Source organism: Mus musculus, chromosome 15 (genome assembly GCF_000001635.26).
Source record: "Mus musculus strain C57BL/6J chromosome 15, GRCm38.p6 C57BL/6J".
Classification (NCBI taxonomy): Eukaryota; Metazoa; Chordata; class Mammalia; order Rodentia; family Muridae; genus Mus; species Mus musculus.
The window spans coordinates 10,403,838-10,427,764 of NC_000081.6; the positions used below are offsets into that span (position 1 = coordinate 10,403,838).

Genomic DNA, 23,927 nt, shown 5'->3' on the forward strand with positions numbered 1-23,927 from the left:
AGCACCTAAAAATGCTGAGCATCCTTAATCATCAGAGAAATGTAAATCAAAACAACCCTGAGATTCCATCTCACACCAGTCAGAATGGCTAAGATCAAAAATTCAGGTGACAGCAGATTCTGGCGAGGATGTGGAGAAAGAGGAACACTCCTTCATTGTTGGTGGGATTGCAAGCTTGTACAACCACTCTGGAAATCAGTCTGGCGGTTCCTCAGAAAATTGGACATAGTACTACTGGAGGATACCTCTCCTGGGCATATATCCAGAAGATGTCCCAACCGGTAAGAAGGACACATGCTCCACTATGTTCATAGCAGCCTTATTTATAATAGCCAGAAGCTGGAAAGAACCCAGATGCCCCTCAACAGAGGAATGGATACAAAAAATGTGGTACATTTACACAATGGAGCACTACTCAGCTATTAAAAAGAATGAATTTAAGAAATTTTTAGGCAAATGGTTAGACCTGGAGGGCATCATCCTGAGTGAGGTAACACAATCACAAAAGAACTCAAAGGATATGTACTCACTAATAAGTGGATATTAGCCCAGAAACTTAATATACCCGAGATATAAGAGACAATTTGTAAAACACATGAAGCTTAAGAAGAATGAAGACCAAAGTGTGGACACTTTGCCCCTTCTTAGAATTGGAAATAATCACCCATGGAAGGAGTTACAGAGACCAAGTTTGGAGCTGAAACAAAAGGACGGACCATCTAGAGACTGCCATATCCAGGGATCCATCCCATAATTAGCCTCCAAATGATGACACCATTGCATACACTAGCAAGCGTTTGCTGAAAGGACCCTGATATAGCTGTCTCTTGTGAGACTAGGCCGGGGCCTAGCAAACACATAAGTGGATGCTCACAGTCAGCTATTGGATGGAGCACAGGGCCCCCAATGGAGGAGCTAGAGAAAGTACCCAAGGAGCTAAAGAGATCTGCAACCCTGTAGGTGCAACAATCTTATGAACTAACCAGTACCCTGGAGCTCTTGACTCTAGCTGCATATGTATCAAAAGATGGCCTAGTAGGCCATCCCTGGAAAGAGAGGCCCATTGGACTTGCAAACTTTATATGCCCCAATACAGGGGAACGCCAGGGCCAAAAAGTGGGAATGGGTGGGTATGGGAGTGGGGGGGGAGTGTATGGGGGACTTTTGGGATAGCATTGGAAATGTAATTGAGGAAAATACGTAATAAAAAAAATATTAAAAAAAAAGGAGATGATGCTGATTTGTCTCCTCATGTACTACCGTGTGGCTTGTAATGAAAACACATTCCACATTTCTTCTGGACTTTTAAAATATACAGTGCATTGCTGCTATATTTAGTCACTCCAGTGTCGAATAGAACACCAGGCTCCTTTCTTTATAAAATGTGACTTGATAGTTTTACCCCGTTTAAAAACTCCTTGTTCTTCCCATGGTCCTGCTCCCTTCCTGTCTGACACACTGAATACTGAAAGATCCACTTCCTGTCTTTGTTTTTTATTGGATATTTTGTTTATTTACATTTCAAGTGTTATCACCTTTCCTTGTTTCCCTCCCTCCCAGAAACCCCCTATCACATTTTCCCTCCCCCTGCTTCTTGGAGAGTGTTCTGCCACCCACCCACCCACTCCTACCTCCCATCCTGGGGCATCTATTGAGCCTTCATAGGACCAAGAACCTCTCCTATTGATGCATGACAAGGCCATCCTCTTCTGCCTATGCAGCTGGAGCCATGTGTACTCCTTTGTTGGTGGCTTAGTCCCTAGGAAATCTTGGGGGTCTGGTTGGTTAATATTGTTGTTCTTCCTATGGGGTTGCAAACCCCTTCAATTCCTTCAGTTCCTTCTCTAACTCCTCTATTAGGGACCCTACGCTCAGTCCAATGTTTGGCTGCTAACGTTTGCCTCTGTATTTGTAAGGCTCCGGCAGGGCCTCTCAGGAGACAGTCATATCAGGCTCCTTTCAGCATGTACTTCTTGGTATTCACAATAGTGTCTGGGTTTGGTAACTGTATATGGCATGAATCTCCAGGTGGGACAGTCTCTGAGCAGCCTTTCCTTCAGTCTCTGCTTTATCTCCATATTTGCTCCTGTGAGTATTTTGTTCTTCTTCTAAGAAGGACCAAAATATCCACACTTTGGTCTTCCTTCTTCTTGAGCTTCATGTGGTCTGTGAGTTATGGCCTGGTTATTTGGAGCTTTTGGGCTAGTATCCACTTATCAGTGAGTGCATGCCATGTGTTTTCTTTTGCAATTGGGTTACCTCACTCAGTATGATATTTTCTAGTTCTATCCATTTGCCTAAGAACTTCATGAATTCATTGTTTTTAACAGCTGAGTAGCACTCCATTGTGCAAATGTATCACATTTTCTGTATCCATTCCTTTGTTGAAGGACATCTGGGTTCTTTCCAGCTCCTAACTATTATAAATAAGGCTGCTATGAACATAGTGGAATATGTGTCCTTATTACATGTTGAACCATCTTCTGGGTATATGACCAGGAGTGGTATAGCTGGGCTACTTCCTGTCTTATGCTTGTCAGAGGAAACTGAAGCCAATCAAACAAGATCCCTAAGGAAACACTAGAAAAGGTTTCTGTTCTTATCAAATAGTGAGGTTTAATTATTAAAATCATCAGCTATAAAGATCTGAAATAATTGTCTACTTGTTTAGATTTTCCTTCAAATTCATATGAAGCAGCCAGCTATGGTATGCCAGCAACCAAGGCTATAATGATAACTTGTTTGGATCCCATTCTTCATTGAGTTCATGGGAGAAAGAAACAAAACACAAAACTACAATACAACATGTTAATCTCTTCTGCATATATAAAATGTGATGCTGTGGAAGGGAAGAGAACAGATGCCCAGGTCAGTCATTCTGGCTAGCACAACCTTAATTTACTATACAAATAGCCCAATCTTGAGGAAAAGCTCAGTAGAGCACACAGAGCTGTCACACATTAGTGTGGCTGGAGCATCGGCTTGAGGTGATGGGTAAGGAAGGTAGACATCCTATTACCTTGTCAGTTGCTCTTCTTGATATGTTGCACATCTTCAACATGCCAAAAAAAACTATCATCCTAACTTTATAGATAAATAAAAAAGGTACCTAGACATTAAGTACATTGACCAGGTCATATAACTAGTGAGTGCGTTGCTGAGTCTGTTCCTTGAGATAAGATTGGAGTTAAGGAGTCTGGCAGGGACTGGATACTGTCTGTGCTTCAGCAGTGGTTGTAGAGATAGAAGGTCCATTCTGGTGATAATTTGGAAGTGAAATGCATAAGATTTGGGTCTAAACAATGAACAGGAGTCAAGGATGAAACCCTCATGTCTGGCTTGGCTTAATGTGGGCATGAGTACATTCATCTTTGAACATGCTCCATTTAAGGCATTTGGGGGCACCAGGTTTGGCATTTGAGTACGTGGTTATGTTGGAAAGATTCGGATAAAGATGATAGTTTGGGGTCATCAGCATGCAAATGATAAAAGGAGAAAAAACTGGGGAAGTCTACTGTCCCAGTGAAATGTTCAGTGAGGTGAGGGCAGAAGCTTCAAGAACTTAAGGGAAGTGGGGAAGGCGAAGACACGAAGGGGGTCGATGGTGTGCCAAGAATTCAGAGGAGTATGGGATTACAGAAGTAGAAGACAAGACGATTGAGAGAGGGGACGCCCAAATGTGAAGTATAACAGAGATACTTGGGAAGAATGTGACCTGGGAAATTCCCAGTGGATCTCATGCCTTGCAGATAACTTTAGTATAGTGGTAGCAGCAAGTTAATGCAACAGAAACCATGCTGTAGATGGTTGGGATATGAATAGAGAATGATGGAGTGAAGACCCAAAGCCAGTAAGTATCAGCGAGTCTTATAATTAAGACTGAGTAAGAGCAGAAAGAAAGCATATGTAGTACACCTGCAAGACACTGAGAGTCAACTCGGGTTTTGCTTGATGTATCTGAATCAGGATTACATAAGACTCAAACATCTTACTGATACTGGCTGATCGGAAGTTGAAGGAAGGTCAAAGATTTGACAGACCATGGGGATGTTTCCTGGAATGAAAGGGATGAGTCAGGGAGGGTCAAGAGCAGAGGTGAAACTGTTTAGAACTGAAGAGTGAAGACATCATTCTCTGAGCCTTTGGGGAAAATGATAGAATGTATGTGGGAACAAACTGGTTTAAAGAAAGACTGTGTTAGGAAGGTACAATTTTCTTCAAGGAAATAGGAACCATGGTTGCTTATGAAATAGAATGGGAAGCATAGAAGTTGGTTTAAAAAAAAACTAAGAAGAAAACTCAAGATTTAGAAGGAAGCTAAGGGATGATGATAGAAAAAGAAGAGAATATTCTCAGGAACCTGCAGACGTTGAAGGCTGTGAATATGTGGCAGTGCCATCCGGGTCTCCTGTGCGGGTTTTCATATATGCCTCAGCCCCCTGCACAAAGGAACAAGGCAGTTCATTTACTTTAATCAGCACAGAGACTTTGTCACACAAGTGAGGTAACCTGAGGCTAGAAATGTGTGCAACATGATGGGTAAGAGAGGGCAGTTCAGTTAGCTTTGTTCACCAAGCTTTGAGGCAACAGAGGGGAGAGGTGGAAATAGAGTGATGGATCAAAAGATAACAAAGGAATGAGGGGCCTAAAATCCTTTAAAAAATAGTGGGAGCAATGGGAAACAGCAGTTGGCTTTCTCAGGTATTGACCCTGAACATGAGTAGATACAGAATAGTGGGGATGAAGGTGGTCATTAGGAAAGTTGATGTTTTGTGATGGCAGACCCTGGGTGTGAGGGAGGTGGTGAAGTAAGATCTCAGGGACTGCAGTGGAAAGACAAGCAGGTAAACAGGTGGCAAAAACGATGCAGAGGCTCACCCACAAACAGTAGAAGGAACTCAGGGAGTCTTAAGAAAGACTTAGGAGAAAGATTGACAGATCCAAAGGAAAACCAGCAGAGTCAACTAACCTGAACCATTGGGGAATCCCAGAGACTGAACTACCAACCAAAGAGCGAGCACAGGCTGGTCATAGGTCCTCTTCACATAGGTAGAAGATGAGCAGCTTGGTCTTCATGTGGGTCCCCCAAACAACTGGTGCAGGGACTGTCTACCTACCTGCCTGCCTGTGGAGCTAGCACCCCTAAATAGACAGCCTTGTCTGGTTTCAGTGAGAGAGGGTATGCCTAGTCCTGCAGCAACTTGATGTGTGGGGTGTGTGTGTGGGTGTGGATGTGGGTGGAGTTGGGGTTGGGGGTAGGGTGGAAGTTGACACCCAGATGGGGGTTCCCCTTCTAAGGGGAATAGGGGAAGGACGTATATGAGGGGGTACTCAGAAGAAAGGAAGGGCTGTATTGGGTTGTAACGTGGATGAATAAATAAATAAATTTAATTTAAAAAAAAAAAGAAAAGAAAAATTCAAAGCAAGATGATATAAGAATTTGTGTGGAGAAGGTGAAAGATCCTGGGAGGGAGAAGGCAGAGCCCAATCTAGTGAGTGAAATGTCAGCAATATGGTGAAAACATGTTTTGGGATTCCTGGTTTAGCCCATTTCCTGGAAGTCACATTTGATTCTCTGATGATTTGAACTCTGTTTTCCTCTGTCCCCTCAGACTTTTCGAATTGTGCCCCCGATGTGTGTCACGAAGATGGAAGTAGATTTTGCATATGAAGTATTTCGAGCTGCCTTAATTCAACACATGGAGAGAAGAGCTAAGTAAGAAAAGCCATGAGCCTAAAGAACGTCTCACCTGTGTACAGAGATGAACTTGAGGAATGTTGAAAAACCACAAGCATTAGATTAAAAAACTGCAGCCCTCTGTAGTAATTGTAAAAGACATGACCGACTATCTATCTACTGACCGTATTTGTCAACGGAGCCCCCATTCTCCTGAGAATTCCATCCTTCAGGGGAAGTATCTATCACTGGCTCACAGAGTAAGTCTCAGTTTGTGTAGATTAGTCTGGGCTAATGTTATTTCCCATTATATCAACTGGTTTGAATACACAGTATATGTGTCTCCCATGAGTCGTGAAGGAAACTCTTTCTGTGCCACTACCTCTGAAGAAACATTTCTTCAGGCTTCAGCTCAAATGCCTCTTGTCACACTGGAAATTGTGTGGAAAATGATGGGGTTTCTCACTTCACACCAGGCATCTGGAAGCCATGAAGATAAAGCCTAGTCACTATGCTACATCTGGAAAGTGGTCGGAAGCTGAGTGGTTGGTAATGTCAATGAGTCACTGACCATGAATCCTGGAGCCACCCTACCTCAGGGTTTCTTGATTTATGAAATAATAAATTCATGGTGATGCTTACAACTTTTAATATTTTCCGTTATTGCAGCCCAAGGCATTTGGGAAACAATGCAGAAAATATCTTTTTTTTTTTTCTAGTGTGGTCAGCATCATCTCATCTTCATTGAAACCTTTTCTTCTACTATGGCAGATGCATACAAAATTTCCAAAATTCTAGCCATTATTATGTATAATCGTAAATATTCTTTGATATAGGTGTTACCTGACCTGTATCTAAGATCTGGCAATATTCTTTAATTTGACATACTCACTGAAATGTATTTAACAGTAACCTTCATATAATTACCATAAATGAAAAAATATACTACTTACAGAGAATCCATAAAAATAGATCAAACAAGGTTGGGGACAGTCTGTAAAATGTTTGTCTCACAAATACAGTGACTTGTGACTTCTGCTGGATTGCCCACATATGGTAGTAGACACCTGTGTTCCACCACTGAATAGATTGAGACTGGGGGATTCCTCGGCCTCACTTGCCAGCCAACCTAGCCCAATTACCAAATCCCAGAACAGCGAGAGGGCCTGTCCTAAAAAAATAAGGTGACTAGCCCTGAGGAATGACATCCCAGGTTGACCTCTGGCACTCTCACTCACTTGTACACACCCAGCCAAATTAATAATTTTAAAATCCTGTTCCCAGAAGATAGTTTTACAAATGTGTTTGGCTTAAGAATTCTTTTTTAAAAACATTAGCATATACAAAGCCTATTAAAAATAATACTAGCAAACTGACCGAGACCTTCTATGGAACAAAAGCCAAAAGCAACTGAAGAGTTAACTTAATCATGTGATTAGATATATATATTTATTTAAAACTATGCCCCAGCTTGAAGCCATGTCCTGATTGTCTTATCCTTCTGTGATGTCTTTTTTAACACATCCTACAGCTTGCCACCAGATTTGTTTCCATCCGGGATTGACTTAAACATAGCACTCCCTGTGCAAAGCCTCCCACCTTCTCCCCAGTGTCCCTCAGACAAATCAAATTCCCTCAGTGTGGGATGCCATGCTCTCCAGGATCCTAGAAGAGCAGCTACCAGAAATGTTCAATTTGGCACCATGGAAAGACCTTTGAATTAAGAGCAGCCCTTCCATTCTCTACTTGGTTCTCCTGCTTAATTTGCTATAAATGACCTTGAACAAATATTTTAGCCTTTCTAAGCCCTAGCTTCTTGCTAGCTAAATGTATTAACTTGCCATTGTTACCTCTTGTACTTGTCTTAGGAGTGGATTCGGTGATATAAAACTCAGAAAACTGATGAATCCTGCAAGAGACAATCCTTCCTTCCAATGATGTCTTCCTTCTTTCCTTCATAACTACCATTTCACCAGGAAGTTTCTTTGTTCCCTTTGTTTTCTTGCCTCCCAGCCCAGCCCAGCCACCAGGGTCCCAGTCCCACTCATCATACAGGCTGGATAGTGGTGGGGGCACATGCCTTTAATGCCAGCACTCAGGAGGCAGAGACTGGTGCATCTCTGTGAGTTAGAGGCCAGCTAGCTTGCTCTATAGAAAGAGGTCCAGGACATCGGGCCTACATGGAGAATCCCTATCTGGGGAACGGAGGTGAAGGACCACACAGATGATCTCCTTATGGACAATCCTGCCTCCTTTGCTGCTTGTTTATCCTAAGTAATTCCTCTTTCTTGCATATCCTTCTTGGCTTCTGAAATGTGGTCTTCTGCCTCAGAGGACTTTCTCAGTCTCTTTCCTAGAACGACTTCAACTTGATGAAGTCCTGAGTTGTTCTTCTGTCATGTTGTGTTCTCTGTCTGTAAGCAACATATCCACCTCTGAAACACTGACGTGCTCTAACAAAACCAATGACTTTTAAATCCCCAGATTTTCTCTGAGCTCCAACTCCAAGATCACAGTTTTCTGGATACATTTGCTTGGAAGCCATGAGAATATTATAAATGTAAATTCCTCCCTTATGTTCAATCATATTTATTGATTATAAACCCTTTGTCTCAGGTTTATAATCTTGGTGTTTGATATTTTTTTCTCCAAGTTATACTTTAGATTTTTGTTTGATTAGATTTCATCATACTTTCTCTATTATAACATTTTCAACCTAACCTATTTATATCAAAAATGCCTTAATTTGGGCAATCATATTTGCTAAACAACTTAATCTACCTCTTTTCTGGTAGAGCTGGTTGTTGTGGGCTAGTGGTCTTTGCTCTTCCTTTGGAAGCTGCAGAGGCCATGTCTTTCATCTTTCAATGTTGTTGGGCATCACTGGTAGTGTCTGAGACAAATCTCTGTGCAGCTAGAGGGATTAGCTGAAACTTCCAAACCCTTTCCTGTCTATTCTCCATAGGAAAAGCAAAGGCCCTCACTCAAGAGCTTCCTGTTGTTCAAACTCCTGCTACTTGGCTTTCCACACACTTTTCACAAAGCCATCTGGTTGCTACATTTCCATCATTCTTACTGTACTATGCACCTTGACTTGGTATCTGTGTTCATAAGAATATTCTTCCTCTCTTCTTTTTTCAATGGAAAATATGGGGTCAGAGACTTCAGACAAGAAAGTAATGTTTCTTACTGATTCCTCAAAACCTTCCTGTTCCCAACGGTGCTTTTCCAAATGAAAAGAAAATGTATAGCAGCCATTTAGGTATTTAGTAGAATACAAAAATAAAACAACAGAATTCAATTTAAGGCCAAGAACAGTAATAAAAAACAAAGCCTTTTTGTTTTGTTTTGTTTTGTTTTGTTTTGTTTTGTTTTTACTCAGGGTGTAGTCCCTAGGGATTGCAGAATAATATACAGTATCCATGATTTTTCTCCCTTCCATTTTCTGGGAGGAGGAGCTGAGGGATCAAATCACTGAAATAAAACTGAGTGCATTCTCAATCCTACAGGGCCGTGTATATACCTCACATGTATATACCTCACATGTATATACCTCACATGTATATACCTCACATGTATATACCTCACATGTATATACCTCACATGTATATACCTCACATGTATATACCTCACATGTATATACCTCACATGTATATACCTCACAGTATAATCTGCTCATCTCCCACGTCCACTAATGAGGAGTCATCTTACAGTAGCCTCTGGTTTTCTGTTGTTTTGTTTTGTTAGAGCACTTGAAACTAGATAATTTATAAAGAAAAGGGGTCTATTTGAGGCTGAAAGCACAAGGCCATGTGATGAAGCCAGCTTCAGATCACAGTAGAGCAAGGAGACAAGTGGTGTGTACAAAAGGAAAAAGAGATGAGGCAAACCTGCCTTGTCACAAATGCATGGGCAGTAATTAACTATTCAAGCCTGGCAAGAAAATGGACTTATAAGATAAAAGAAGTTATCTCTTTACATGGGTCTCACCCTCATGATCCAACATCTGTCATTGGGCCTCCCAACACTGCCACACTGAAGAGGAAACATTCGAATCCTGACGAAAAGCCAACAATAAAATTCCAAAAGGTAGGGAGATGCTGAGCTCCATCTCTGCACTTTCCAAGGTGCATGGCTCTACCCAACTCCCAGACGACCAGGAGAGACGGTAACTCTTGAAAAGAGATGAACATGAATCACAGAACTGAAGGTAGAAAGGGCATGATTTGGCGCATTGGGACACCGGATAGCCTTTTCCTGGCTTCTAAACAGGAAGGCATCCTTCTTTGTTCCATTTGGAGTCGTGGGCAGGCGCTTAACACCACCATCTTTCTCCCTTCCATTTTCTGCTCTACCCACAGGAGGTGGGCTATAAGCCAGCTTGCATAAGACAAGGAGCCTACATTCTTGGCAAGTTTGTTTTTTCCTTCCTACTAAAACAGCCTCAAGGGGAGACAATGAATGAATACTTAGCTCAAGTAAACTTCTTTCCACACCTGGAACAAATTCATACTTAATTATGTAATTAGAATACAATGCCAAAATGTTAGCAACTGTTTTAAAATATTTTGAATACCAGTCCACTCAAAAAGGTGTAAGTTGTTTTTTTTTTTTTTTAAATCACACCAAGCTTGGGTTATAAGACTAATGATCAGAATTATTATGAAACAACACTACAAACAAGTGACAGAATAATAAACTACCCTCTTGTTTGCGTCTTAAAAATTCCATTCATCTACCAGTGTAGCTTTCAGCTTTCCAGAACCTTTGTCTCTCAATGTTCTTAAGGGATTTTTTTCCCAGGGCCGTCTGCAGATACCAGACGAGGGTGCTTGTTCTAATATGTATGTAGCAAGCAAAACCGAAAAATGCAAATAACAAGTAGCAGATAGCTAGAAGCAGCAAACAGTAAGATACACACATAGCATCCAGAAAATGTGAATGGAATAGCCTGATTCAAAGAGCAGACAGAAGCAGAGCATCGGAGCATGGGCTTACAGCGATTGAAATTGACTGGGGATGCTGGGCCAGACAGCTGAAGTTGTTGACTGAGCTTCTCTACATGGATCAGTTTCCAACTTCTCTGTCCCATCTCAGAAATTTTTATACCAATACGATGAAGAATAGTAACATGTGTTGGAAATAACTTACCTTTTTAGCCGTTCTTACAGACACAGTGTTTTTAACACCCTTTGCTGCTGGCTTTTTTTTTTTTTTCCTCTCGCCATTACAAAGCCAGGGGCCAGCCTGACCCAGAGCAGGACATTTACAGAGGATGTTTGATAAACATGTTTGAGTCTGCAACAAAAGAGGGCCTCCTTGCTGCCAGAGTCTGCTTTCAATGAGTTTAAGTAACATATGACAACTTAACCAGTATATTATGATGCTCAAATCTTTTACATAAATAGGCACACATAGAATTTGCATATGGCGTTCAAACATATACCTTAAATCTAAATAAATTAGAGCATTTATAATGCATAATACAGTACAAAGTTTAATATTGCTTATGGAATAAACACACACACACAAAGCAGTCTGTATATGTCTGTGATGGCTATTCTTAGTTGTCAACTTGACTACACGTGGAATTAACTAAAACCCAAAAATGGCTGGGCACACCTGTAAGAGATTTTTGCTTAGTTAGATCATTTGAAGTGGGAAAATCTATCTCTAATCTGGATCTTTGAGGTGAAAAGACATACCTTTAATCCAGGTTTTTTGAGGTGAGAAGACCCATCTCTAATCAGGGACACCCCTTCTGCTGGAAGCCTATGTAAGGAACATGGAACAAGAAAGACTCTTTTTGCTTCCTTGTTCCTGGCCTTGCTAGCATTTCTTCACTGGAATTAGAGCCTACTTCTTTAGGCTGAGAGAGCTGAGACACCAAGATTTGTAGACTGAACAACTAAGTACTGGGTTCTTGACCTTTCATTCATAGGCTGTCACTGTTGGGTTAGCTGGACCACTGCTTGTAAGTCATTTTAATAAATCCCCTTTAGATAGATAGATAGATAGATAGATAGATAGATAGATAGATAGATAGAGGCAGATTCATTCTACAAGTCCTGTTATTTTAAAAGAACCTTGACTAATACAATGTCAATTTTAGGTATAATCTTTTTTTGAGATGCTTTTGGTCCACAATTAGCTGAATCCTTGAATGAGAATCCCAGGACCCAGTAAGCCAACTATAATTCATATTAACCTTAGAAGACATCTGTGAACTTTAAGAGGGTTCAATTCCTCAGGCATCCTGAAATAACACTCAGATCTTGCCTTTTCTGCAAAGAGCAGCAAAAGATAACAGAAAGCATTGGCCTTTTCATTATCAGTGTGTTACCAGAGTAGCATCACAAGCAGCACTTGTGAGTAGCATTGAATGACTGCTGGGTCCTGCACAGGAAGTTTACCCTTGGATATTTAACATGAAGCCTCAATCAGTAAACATGGCCCCAGTTGTCCTATTAAAGATGGCGATAGCTAACGACAAGGGTTGGGAAATGAAATTTACAAAAGTTCAGATTGATGGGACTTGTACCAAGATCGAGCAGCTGTTTTGTCCTGCTAGCAGTTGCCTCCTTCACATGCCATAATTTGGTCTTTCACACTGGATGACTTAACAGTATGCAGAACCCAACCCCCAAGGGAGGCAGAAATTCTGAAGTATACCAGAAAAAGAGGGCCTTCTTTTTTCCATCATCCCACAGGTTAAAGTTCTGAAATACAGAAATGTTCAAGGAGTTTAATGTGCTCCCATGAAATGTGAGTTGAAACCTTGAGACTTCAGCAGACAGAGACCCTGCGCTGTAGAAAAACAAATAACAATATGATTATTTCTACCATCACGTTGCCAGGGGAAACATGAGGATATTACTACTACCTTAAGTCTCATCTCCAGCGGGCCAGAGTTCAACAATGAGGAGGAGGATGTATGTTTTACACAACTTGAAAATAAATGATGGTAGGATTTTAACAAAAGGAAAAGCCCACTGGATTAAGCTGAGTAGAGTCAAAGAAACAAAGGCATAATGATTATAATTCATTTGGGTCTAGTGAAGGTAAAAGAGATTGTGCTAGACCTCACTGGTGGCAGAAGCAGAGTGTTGGGTAGCTCTGAATGAACTGGGAAAACGATCCAAGATAGAGAATAGCCATAAAAAAGATCTCAGAACACAGCGTAATTAAAACCAGCCAAGACTGAAAACTTAATTAGCTAGAACAGAGTGACACAGACATAAACACTATACAAGCCCTCCATGTGACTTGTTTTGAGCAATTCAACATCTCTTAGCTGTGACTTTCTTGTGTCCAAAAAGGAGGTCATTATAACTCCATGCAAGTTTGGGAGAAGTTGACTGAGGAAATACATGGATGGATGATGAGCAGTAGTAACTCTCTCCACAGAGTTTGCTATCTCCTATGTTTGTCTTTTTCAGTCCTATTATTTGTCTCCCAGCATTCAAAGTGACCCTACAAATGAGTGTATTGCAACACTCAAGCCCAGAGTCCCTGCCTTTTGACAGGAATTCCCTAGTAAGCCCTTGGCTCACAGTGTTTTAAGTTGCTTGCTTGTATATATTTCTCTTCCCCTTTACCAAACTCTAGGTTATTGGTAGGGTAGTCATCTTAGCCTCAAGTATTTAGTGCATGGGTACACAGTGTAAAACAAAACCTATAACCCAAAAGTGCTGTGTCTATTTTGTCTATAGATACTCAAGGCAATAATGGACTCATCTGAAATAAAAGATGAGCCATATGATAAAGTCTTCTGTTTGCATGTGTTTATAAATACATATTTAAATATAAATATTATGTCATTCATAAATATCACATATAAATTGATGTTTTATAAATGTATATAATTATTCAGATGTGTCGCTTCTGTCTCCGACCAGCAGAAACAAGCGACGACACAGCATTCTTCTCAAAGCAGTTTATTCAGGAACCTTTCAACATGCGTGCAGGAAAAAAAAATCTCTCTCTCTCCCCCCGCCCCCAATTGCAATCCCTTATATAACCCCTCATCCATGCCCCATCAGCCCAGTCCACATAACAGCAGTCCATTGGCCAGAATCATCACTTGTCATATGGTCCGATCTTGCATCATGGTGCACCTGCGCAGTTCTCACGATGGACAAGGCTTATTTTCAGGTGTATGAGGAAGTCAGGTGCAAGTCATAAGACTTGGCTGCAGTCCCGGACGCCATCTTGGGACTGCTGCCACACCCGCTCCTCACACAGATGTAGTCACAAATATGAATTTAGAACTGTTTCTTTTTTTCTTTAGTTTTGCTGTTGTTATTTATTACTTCAATTAGTACACAAAGTGTTAGGTTTCATTGGAACATCTTCATACATCCTCTTAGCTCACTTTTCTCACCACTTCCCATCTCCCCACACCTCTCCATCCTGGTCCCTCTGTCTGACACATGTGTCCCATTACTTCCGGTCCATCCTCAAATCTGTTTTTCTTATCTCATGGTCTTCTTTCTAATTTCACAGTCTATAAATAATTGCATTTACACATATGTAAACATTAAAAGCTAAGATGTGTATATGAGAGAGGACATACAATATTTTTACTTATAATTTCATCCTATTTCACGTGGTATAGTAATGTCAATATCCCTTTCACTGAGGTTGAATATAATTCCATTGTGTAAATGTACCACATTTTCATTGTGTAGGGGTTAGATCTAGCCCCTGCATGCTCTTTGGTTGGTGGTTCAGTCTCTGTGTGCATAGAGGCTGGACCATATGCTAGCTCTATTTTGAGTTTCTGAGAAGTCTTGACTTCCATGGTCACAACACCAATTTACATTCACACAAATAAAGGTTTCTTCTTTTTTTTTATTACGTATTTTCATCAATTACATTTCCAATGCTATCCCAAAAGTCCCCCCCACCCCCCCCCACTCCCCTACCCACCCATTCCCATTTTTTGGCCCTGGCGTTCCCCTGTACTAGGGCATATAAAGTTTGCCTGTCCAATGGGCCTCTCTTTCCAGTGATGGCCTACTAGGCCATCTTTTGATACATATGCAGCTAGAGACAAGAGCTCCGGGGTACTGGTTAGTTCATAATGTTGCACCTACAGGGTTGCAGATCTCTTTAGCTCCTTGGATACTTTCTCTAGCTCCTCCATTGGGGGCCCTGTGATCCATCCAATAGCTGACTGTGAGCATCCACTTCTGTGTTTGCTAGGCCCTGGCCTAGTCTCACAAGAGACAGCTATATCACGGTCCTTGCATCAAACGCTTGCTAGTGTATGCAATGGTTTCTTTTTACCTATATCCTCACCAATATTTGCTGTCATTCTTTTTCTGACTGGGTTGGGATGCAACCTCAAAGTTACATTAATATGCAATGCCCTGATGACTACCGATTTTGAAACCTTTAAAAATATTTACCACCCATTTCTGCGTCTTGAGACCTGTATGTTCACTAGGCATTTTGTTTTTATACTGTACAAGTCTTCTAGTTCTTCTTCTACACATTAGCACCTGGTCTAGTTGTCAAAGACATTTTCCCATTCATTCAGAGGGGCAAGAAACTTAACCCCACTCCATGCTACTTTATCAACTCTGTGACCTTTGAGACTGTTGGTCACAAGCTTCTAGAAATTCTCTTTCCCTCCATTTATGCCTTTCTTTTTCATATTTTTTTTTATTTTTGACACAGGATTTCATGATGTTGCCCAGGCTAGCCTAGACCTCACCATGTATCACAAGCTAGCCTCAAGTTCTTGACAGTTCTCCTTCCTCTCCTATGCTGGGGTTACTGGTGTGTCCCACCACACAAAGCCTGTACCCTCTACTTCAAAACCATTATTGTAATAGCCAGAAATTAGAAACAACCTAGATGTCCCTCAACAGAAGAATGGATAAAGAAAACATGGCACATTTATTCAAAAGGGTTTTATTCAGCTGTTTAAAAAAAAATCATCATGAAATTTGCAGACAAATGGATGAAACTAGATAAAAAGGCATCCCCGACCTAGAAAGACAAACATGGTTGGTGCATTCCCACTTATATGTGGACATTAGCTGTTATATCAATGCTAACCACTTAAAATCTTTAGGACCACAATGGGTAAGCACACAGTAAGGGACCAGAGGGTAGAGATAGAGCTTGTTAGGAAATGGGAATAGAATAAATAGTTATGGATGGATAAGTGGATGGAATGGCAGGATAAAGTGGGGAGGGAGATAAGAAAGGGGGTTGGGGGAGATAATACAGGGAGAGACAGCTAAAAGTAAGGGGCATTTGAGGAATGTTATAGGAACCCAACACAGAAGAAACTTCCTAAAATATACACATATAGGAAGTAACCTAAATCAAATTGCCAAATAATGAGAAAGACAGAGCCCCAACTGGCCATCTCTTGTCAACAAATTAAGCTTCCACGATGGGTATTGGGTTACACCTAATTGAATCGTTAACCAAAGGATTCCTATGGGAATCCTGAACAACACAGGTTGTAGCAAAGACAATAGGTTAATCTCCCCAAACTGATAGCAAGTTCCCATTTCAAAAGACAACACCTACACAATTTACTGAATATGTAGACATTGAGCTGGTACCTACATAGAGCCTTCTCCCATATGTTCTAGCATTGTTTTTGGTACTCTGCATGGTACCAAAAGAAAAATGTAAACACCAGCCAGCCACAATCCTAGGACACCAGTTCTCAACCCATGTTGGTTGTGACCATTTGGGGGTCAAGTATTAAAAATTGTTTTAATAAAAGATTTATTTATTTTATATATGTGAGTACACTGTTGTAGTCTTCAGACACACCAGAAGAGGGTGTCAGATCCCATTATAGATGGTTGCTGGGATTTGAACTCAGGACCTTTGGAAAAGCAGTCAGTGCTCTTAACCACTGAGCCATCTCTCCAGCCCCAAGTATCAGATATTTATATTACAATTTGTAACAGTAGCAAAAATTGCAGTTATAATGAAACAATTTTATAGCCTCCGGTCGCCACAACATAAGGAACTGTATTAAAGGGTCACAGCATTAGGAAGACTGAAAACGCCTGTCCTAGGGGTGGTGCAGAGCTTTGGGAGTAACCAACCATTATCTGATTTGACCCAAGACCCACTTCACAAGATGAAAACATATCCAACACTGCTTGTGTGACCAAGAACCACATATTAGATAGCCCAGAGACCAAAAGTAAAACCAAATACTACTGTTCTAAAAAAAAATAATGCTGTGATACAATTAATCCAAATGATATTCTGTTATACTGACAGATAGTGTCTTGTTCGGTCATCATCAAAGAGGCTTCCTTCCTCCTGCAGCAGATGGGACTGAGTATAGAGACACACAGGCAGACACTGCACAGGATGTGAGAGACCTCCATTCTTCCTCCTGTCACGGCCCAGAACAAGAAAAGGCAGAAAGAGTGTAAGAGCCAGAAGAGATGGAGGATACCAAGAAAACAAGACTCTCTAAGTCAGCATCAGCAAAGCTCATATGAACACAGAGATACTGAGGCAGCAAGCACAGGGCCTGCATTGGGTCTGTGCCAGGTCCTCTGCATATATAGTATGGATTCGACTTTAGTTATCATTCTCATGGGATTCCTGAGTATATGAACAAGTGGGTCTCTGATGGTTGTTCTTTCTCTGGGGTTCTTGGCCTTCTGTTGGTTTGTCATGTGCAGTTTTGGTGTCTTCGCTCTTGCTTTATTATATTTTACTTTGCTGTGTTTTATTATCTCTTAGAAGCCTACTCTTTTCTAATGAGGGACAGGAAGGGAGTGGATCTGGAGGGGAGGAGGGGTTTGGGAGGAACTGGGAGGAGTGAAGGGAGGGATCTATTGTGTGAGAAAAGAATCAGTGAAGAGAAAATTGTTACCCCACACTCTTCCTGGGTTTTGGCTGTTTGCTTGGTCATTTGTTTGGGGTTTTGTTTTTTTTTTTTTTTTTTTTTTTTTACCCCTAGCTCTCAAGTCCTTTACAGCCTTGCCTGTTGGTTTTCTGCCTCATTTACTCCTTATTGCTGTATGCTGGGGACTTTCCCCTTACCTGTTCTTTAACGGATGATTTCATCCATTAGCGGGGTAGCTCTCCATTCAGATTCTGAGAAAGCTGAGCACGTCTCCAGGGCAACCTCGTCTGCAGCTCCTGGGTTCACGCTGTCAACAGCCATCTGCTTCAGCACTTGCCACTGCAAGTGCATTATCTGCTGCCTCCCCAAAGGATGCGTTCAGTGCCAGTTAAGGAAGGCATTATTAACTTGTTGCATGTGTGCATGTCATTGTCAGTCTCAGCCAAACTTGTGGTTCTAAATCCCTTGTTTTGCCATCTTGCTTGCTTCCCTGTTTACCTGCTGATCATAGGTCAATGGCTTTGGCAAACTCTCCCAGACATCACACCTGTCTTGGCTGATTAAAAAGTTCACAGCTAGCCCTTGGCACACTCTGGAAGTTCTTTATTCTACTCCTGGCCCTATTTATCCCCTTCCTTGTAACAAGGTCCAGACTGACTGTCAGCAGTCCATTAGCCATTTGAGAACTGAACACTAGCTGATTCTTTCCCTAACTCTCCCTCCGTTTCATGGAAAACCCAACTAGCAGCATCACTGATTACTACTTAAAGTACATTTTTTAAAAGAATAGAGGCAGGAGCTCCCAGGGACTAAGCCATCAAACAAAGGAGTACACATGGCTCCAGCTGCATATGTTGTAGAGGATGGCCTGTCATGCATCAATGGGAGGAGAGGTCCTTGGTCCTATGAAGGCTCGATAGATGCCCCCAGTGTAGGGGAACTGATGGCAGGGAGGTAGGAGTGGGTGGGTGGGTGGAGGAACACCCTCATAGAAGCAGGGGGAGGGAGGATGGGATAGGGGGCTTCCGGGGGTGGGTGGGGGGGGCCAGAAAGGAGATAACATTTGAAATGTAAATAAAATAAAATATCCAATAATAATTTTTAAAAAAAAGAATAGAGGCCAAAGAATAGTGGAAGTTATGCCTGAAATAAATCATATTTGGGGATTTTTTTTTTCCTTTGGAAGATGGCCCGGGGAGGGAGGGCAAATATAAGTTAATCGTAGTAGGGATGTTGTTGGGCATCTTTATCCCACCTGTGGAGTGTGAGGCACCCCACCTATGAGTACCTAGCAAGGAGGCTCAGAACAATGCTTCTTGTGTGTTCAGTGCCAAGCCAAATCAAGACAACAAGGCCTTCCCTCCCCTTGTCACCATCCGTTGAGTCAGCTCCTAGATCCAAACATCTTGCCCAACAACTAACTAACTCACTCACTCACTCTCTCTCCTTCCTTTCTCTCTCTCTCTCTCTCTCTCTCTCTCTCTCCCTCTCTCTCTCTCTCTCTCAACAATACTCCACCATCAGTCTCACTTTCAGCAGGCAGCTCCTCTACCCAGTACCATTACCTTCCTCTACCCTCTGCCCCTTCTCATGTTTCTCCCAATGGAATCTTAACACGCAGAATCAATTCCTCTAAGCACGTCTTAGAAGAAAAAAGCAGACTGAGTCATTGTTTCTTCTTTTTCATGCAGTAAGTAAAGAAAGAAAAGAATACAGTTTTCTGTATTAAATCTTGAAGATTCAGATCTTGCCCTCTTGAAAATTATCTTCCGGGAATGTATGCTGTCTGGATGCACAATTATTTTTTAAAGTGTATTTTTAAAGGAACCCCAATGGGCAGATTCATAATCCTGATTTCAAAACCTGCTGCAAAGTCTGCAGTGAGCAATATAATGTGGGGGTAGGAAGCGAGGAAGGAGGGAAGGAAGGAAGGAAACAAGGAAGGAAGGAAGGAAGGAAGACATGATCAGAGAAATTATGTGAATCAGATATTTAATAATGGCTATTCCCAGGATATATAAAAAGGCTTCTCAACTCAACAACAACAATACAAAGCAACCTTTGTTCATGGAAAAGGGAAGCTGGACAGTGGTGGCTCACGCCTTTAATCCCAGCTCTCAAGAGGCAGGAGCAGGTGGATCTCTAAACTAAAGGCCAGCCTGGTCTAGAGTGAGTTCCAGGACAGCCAGGGCTACACAGAGAAACCTTATCTCAAAACAACAACAAGAATAATAATGGGAGGAGGAAATGAGGTAATTACATTACAATCTCAAAAAATAATAGAAATAATAAACAGTGGTGAACAGAAGTATGCATGAGGCCAATGAGCAAGAGGAAACAATTTCAACACTGCTTTACATTAGAGAAATGAAAATCAAAATAATCACTGGGTAGGGAGATGATTCATAAGTGTGACTGCCTGTGTCTAGATCATCAGAACCTGCATAGAGCAGGACACAATAGCATGCACCTGTAATCAGTGTTGCCATGGTGAAATGTGAGGTGGAAAAGACAGTTCCCCACAAACTCACTGGCCCAGCTATCCTAGAGTACGCAGCAGTGAACTAGAAAGCACTCTCTCTCTACATGCAAAGCAAGAACTGAAATCCTAGGCTGTCTTCTGACCTCCACAGGTGCACTGTGGCACACTTACACCTGCAGTCACACATACACACACACTTATAAGAATAAGCAAAACAAGAATCATGATCTACTACCTCATACCCATTAAAATGGCTATTACTTGATTTTTTAAGGGTTCTTTTTTTTCCTGTAAACAGAAAATACCAGTTGCTAAATGAAACACAGAAAAGTCAGAGAACTTGCATATAGCTAATAATAACATCTTTGCCGTGGAAAATAACATTGGAATTTCTCAGAGACCTAAATGTAGAGTTTGCTGTTTGTCCCAACACTCCACTTGTGAACATCTGTCCGAAAGAATTAGAAGCTGGACTTAGATACTTACACTCTCATATTCTCCAGACTGCAATTCACAGTAACTAAAGGGTTGACCAATCCAAATGTCCATAAATACACAAATTGTTAAATAAAATGTGGCAAGTAAAACCGTGAATATATTATTATTAAATATATATCCAATGTATTGGCTATATTATTGTATATTATTCAGTTTTTTAAAGGGAGGAAATTCCGACACAAGGTATAATATAGACAAGTCTTAAAACAAAAACACTACGTGAGATAATCCAGCACATGGTGTATAGTTCCCCTTACAAGAGGTAGCTGGAATAATCAGATACCCAGAGGCAGAAGGCAGAAGTGTTACTGTCATGGGCTGAGGGCCACAGAAAGTCATAGTTTAATGACTCATTTCTGCTTCAATTAATAAAAACTTTGTAAAGTTGATATTAGTGGTATAGCATCATGAACATACATAGTACCACTGTACTCGATGCCTTAAAAAAAAAAAAGACTAATCTGGAAAATTTTGTAACAAATTTTAAAGCTTCTAAAGAATATATTCCCATATGAAGAACATGTGTTTCTGGGAGAGTGGAGGGGCCATTGCTATAGATGTTTAAATGAGCAGAATGAGAGATTCCGTTGCTTAAAATGAAATGGGTTCTTGGGTTCTACTTCTTAGCTAAGTGCAAAATTTTTTTCCAGTGTCACAGGGAATGTCATTTATCTCCTTAATATGTAGTGTTGCTTTCATTTTTAAGTAGATGCTTGGTTCTAGATCTTTCTTGGAACCCCACCACCACCCCAAAAAAAGAGGTATTAGTGCATTTATAAATGCATGTGAATACCAATGGGAGCAGAGTAAGCCCCTAGAGGTGACTTTTGCTGGAGTAAGCTCTCATCTGTAAAACAATGAGGCTGAACTAGATAGATAAACAAAGGTCTATAGCCACTCTTATATTCTACTCTTGGCAGTAAGAGGACCTCAGTATTTCCCGAATGCCCTTGAAGTGCCTGAGTTACCGATGTATCTTACCCACTGACTGCAGAGCACTGCAGACTTGCTGAGTCCCAAGACCCAAGTAAGGATGCAAGGATGCCGTGATGCTGATGTTGATGTCTGAAGATGCTACTTCCGTCTTGTCCCTTGGCCTCCACTGAAGGACTTCTGGAGCAGGTTTCTTAGGGCTGACCCTGGGATGCGGGTCTCTGGGTCACTGGATCTAGGCAGGGCTATACAGAGAAACCCTGTCTCGCAAAACCAAAAAAAAAAAAAAAAGTTTTTATTCATTATATGTAAGTACACTGTAACTGGTTTCGGACACACCAGAAGAGGGCAGATAGTTGTGAGCCACCATGTGGTTGCTGGGATTGAACTCAGACCTCTGGAAGAGCAGTCAGTGCATTTGTTGGTTGGCTGGTTTGTTTGTTTTTCGAGACAGGGTTTCTCTGTGTAGCCCTGGCTGTCCTGGAACTCACTTTGTAGACCAGGCTGGCCTCGAACTCAGAAATCTGCCTGCCTCTGCCTCCCAAGTGCTGGGATTAAAGGCGTGCGCCATCACGCACAGCTGAGCTAACTCTCCAGCTCTCGCCCCCGCCCTGTTCCGGCCCGCTCACTTGCTCACTCCAGCCCTTGTTTTTCATTTTTAAAATTGAGGTTTTTATTCAGTGAAAATTGACCCTGAAAAGGATAAGTTCTGCACGATTTGAGAAACATGTAAGTACATGTGACTATGCCCAAATCACAGTGATGCCTAGCCCCCACAGTGCTCATTTGTAATGAATTTCTCCCCGCTGGCCAGGGGCAAGATGATCACTAGTCATCTACTGTCACGGTAGCTTTTTTAGTCCTGCTGTGCTGCCTCTTCCACTGTCAGAGCTCCCAGCAACCAGCAACCACAGTCTGTTACAAAATATCACCTTGGTGCTTATTTTCCCATCCTACTCCAAACAGCTTCTGCTTGACCACTCCCTTTCACAGTCATCGGTCCCCAGACACATCGTGGAACCTTTGACTTGCCCCATCTCGCGAGAACATGTCAGTTTTTCCATTTCTCTATAGCCCGGACCACAACTTATCTCATCCTTTTGTTTCTTTGAATTTGCCCTGCTCTGGCTTCTGTGCTCCTGTGTTTCCTATTTTCTTGTTCTTCACTCTCTACCTGGTGTCCCTTGTTTCCTCACCGAATCTCAGAATTTTACCACTGTGGCAGACACTGGTGGTTGCCTGCCTCTCTCACTTACCCAAGAAAACAACCTAGCCCAAGGAAAGAGTTTTCTTTGCTAAATGTTTCAGAGGGTCTGCCATGATCGCTGGGGACCATGCACTTGGACAGAGCACCATGGCCGTGGGGACATGTGGCAAAAGGGGCTCTTTCGCTCCTGGAGGACAGAAATCAGGGTGAGGAGGAGAGTAGGGACCAGACACCACCTTCAACGTCACGCTCCACAGTGATCTACTTCTTCTCTTTTAGAACCTCCCAAGATAGCACCAGCAGCTCAGAGCCCAGCGTTTGGCAGGAATGTGGACGTTTTATATCCAAACCATGGCACTGGCCAACAGCCTTATGCCCCTGATGCTTTCATGTCCACTCAGGGCAGACAGAGGGTCCCACTCCCACTGTTGTAAGAAGATATGACTTTACCCCCAGCAGCAGAGGGTGAATTCATGGCCACCTCGATAGTCTCATAAATCCCTAGCCACCAAGATAAAAGGGAAGAACTGCTGGAGGTGGTGTGGGAAGCGTCTAGAAAGATTCCCACCTACCTTCCCATGAAGTTCCTGTTTTTAAAAAGGAGAGAAATGACTAAGGTGCTGTGCTATAATAAGGCACATATATGCTTCATGCTTAGCTGCTCGTGTCAAATTTAACTTCTTCCTAAGTGACGGGATGCTAAGGAGATTCTGCGCCCCAACATTTGTCCTTGTTCCCCAGTTCCGGACACCCCAGTTTACAGAGGCTACTTGGGTGATAGGCATACTTCAGTGCTCGTGAAGCAATTCTTGGTTGGCTGGGATATTTTCCGAAAAACCCTGGCTTCCATTATCTGGAAAAAGGAGAAAAGCTGGAGACAGAGTTAGTGATCTTACTTATGTGATTAAAGCCATTGTGAAAGTTCCCAAAAAGAGGTTAGCAGAGCCCCAAAAATGACCTAGTGGGCTGGGGAGTCTTCTGGACTTCATCTTACCTGCTGCTTCATCTGGTTGTCTATGAATGCCTTTAGAATATCCTTTAAAATAAACAAATGCCAGGGCTGGAGAGATGGTTCAGTGGTTAAGAGGACTGGCTGATCTTTCAGAGGTCCTGAGTTCAATTCCCAGCAATCACATTGTGGCTCACAACCATCTGTAATGGGATCTGATGCCCTCTTCTGACATTCAGGTACACATACAGCTAGAGCACTTAGATACATAAATTAAATAAATAAATAAATAAATCCTTTTTAAAAAAATATATACAAATACAGTGTCCTTCTGAG

General features: G+C 41.8%; 1 protein-coding gene and 1 long non-coding RNA gene across 6 annotated transcripts in view; one reads left to right on the plus strand and one right to left on the minus strand.

The window, feature by feature from the left end:
• Agxt2 (alanine-glyoxylate aminotransferase 2) overlaps nt 1-6,321 on the plus strand; it is a 51,643-nt gene extending 45,322 nt beyond the window's left edge. For 2 of the 5 annotated variants that reach the window (XM_006520069.4, XM_006520070.4), the window contains exon 14: nt 5,613-6,321. In XM_006520069.4, the coding sequence (XP_006520132.1) occupies nt 5,613-5,720 (108 nt within the window). In that variant the 3' untranslated portion in view covers nt 5,721-6,321. The remainder of the gene's footprint in view (nt 1-5,612) is intronic. The other 3 variants (NM_001310735.1, NM_001310736.1, NM_001031851.1) reach the window with 2 other exon arrangements.
• A 9,256-nt stretch (nt 6,322-15,577) lies between these two features.
• Nucleotides 15,578-18,363, minus strand: Gm52213. Its single transcript, XR_003951641.1, has 2 exons — nt 17,720-18,363; nt 15,578-17,060 (listed from the first exon to the last, which is right to left on the minus strand). It is a non-coding gene; the product is annotated as a predicted gene, 52213 (long non-coding RNA).
• Nucleotides 18,364-23,927: the final 5,564 nt, after the last annotated feature.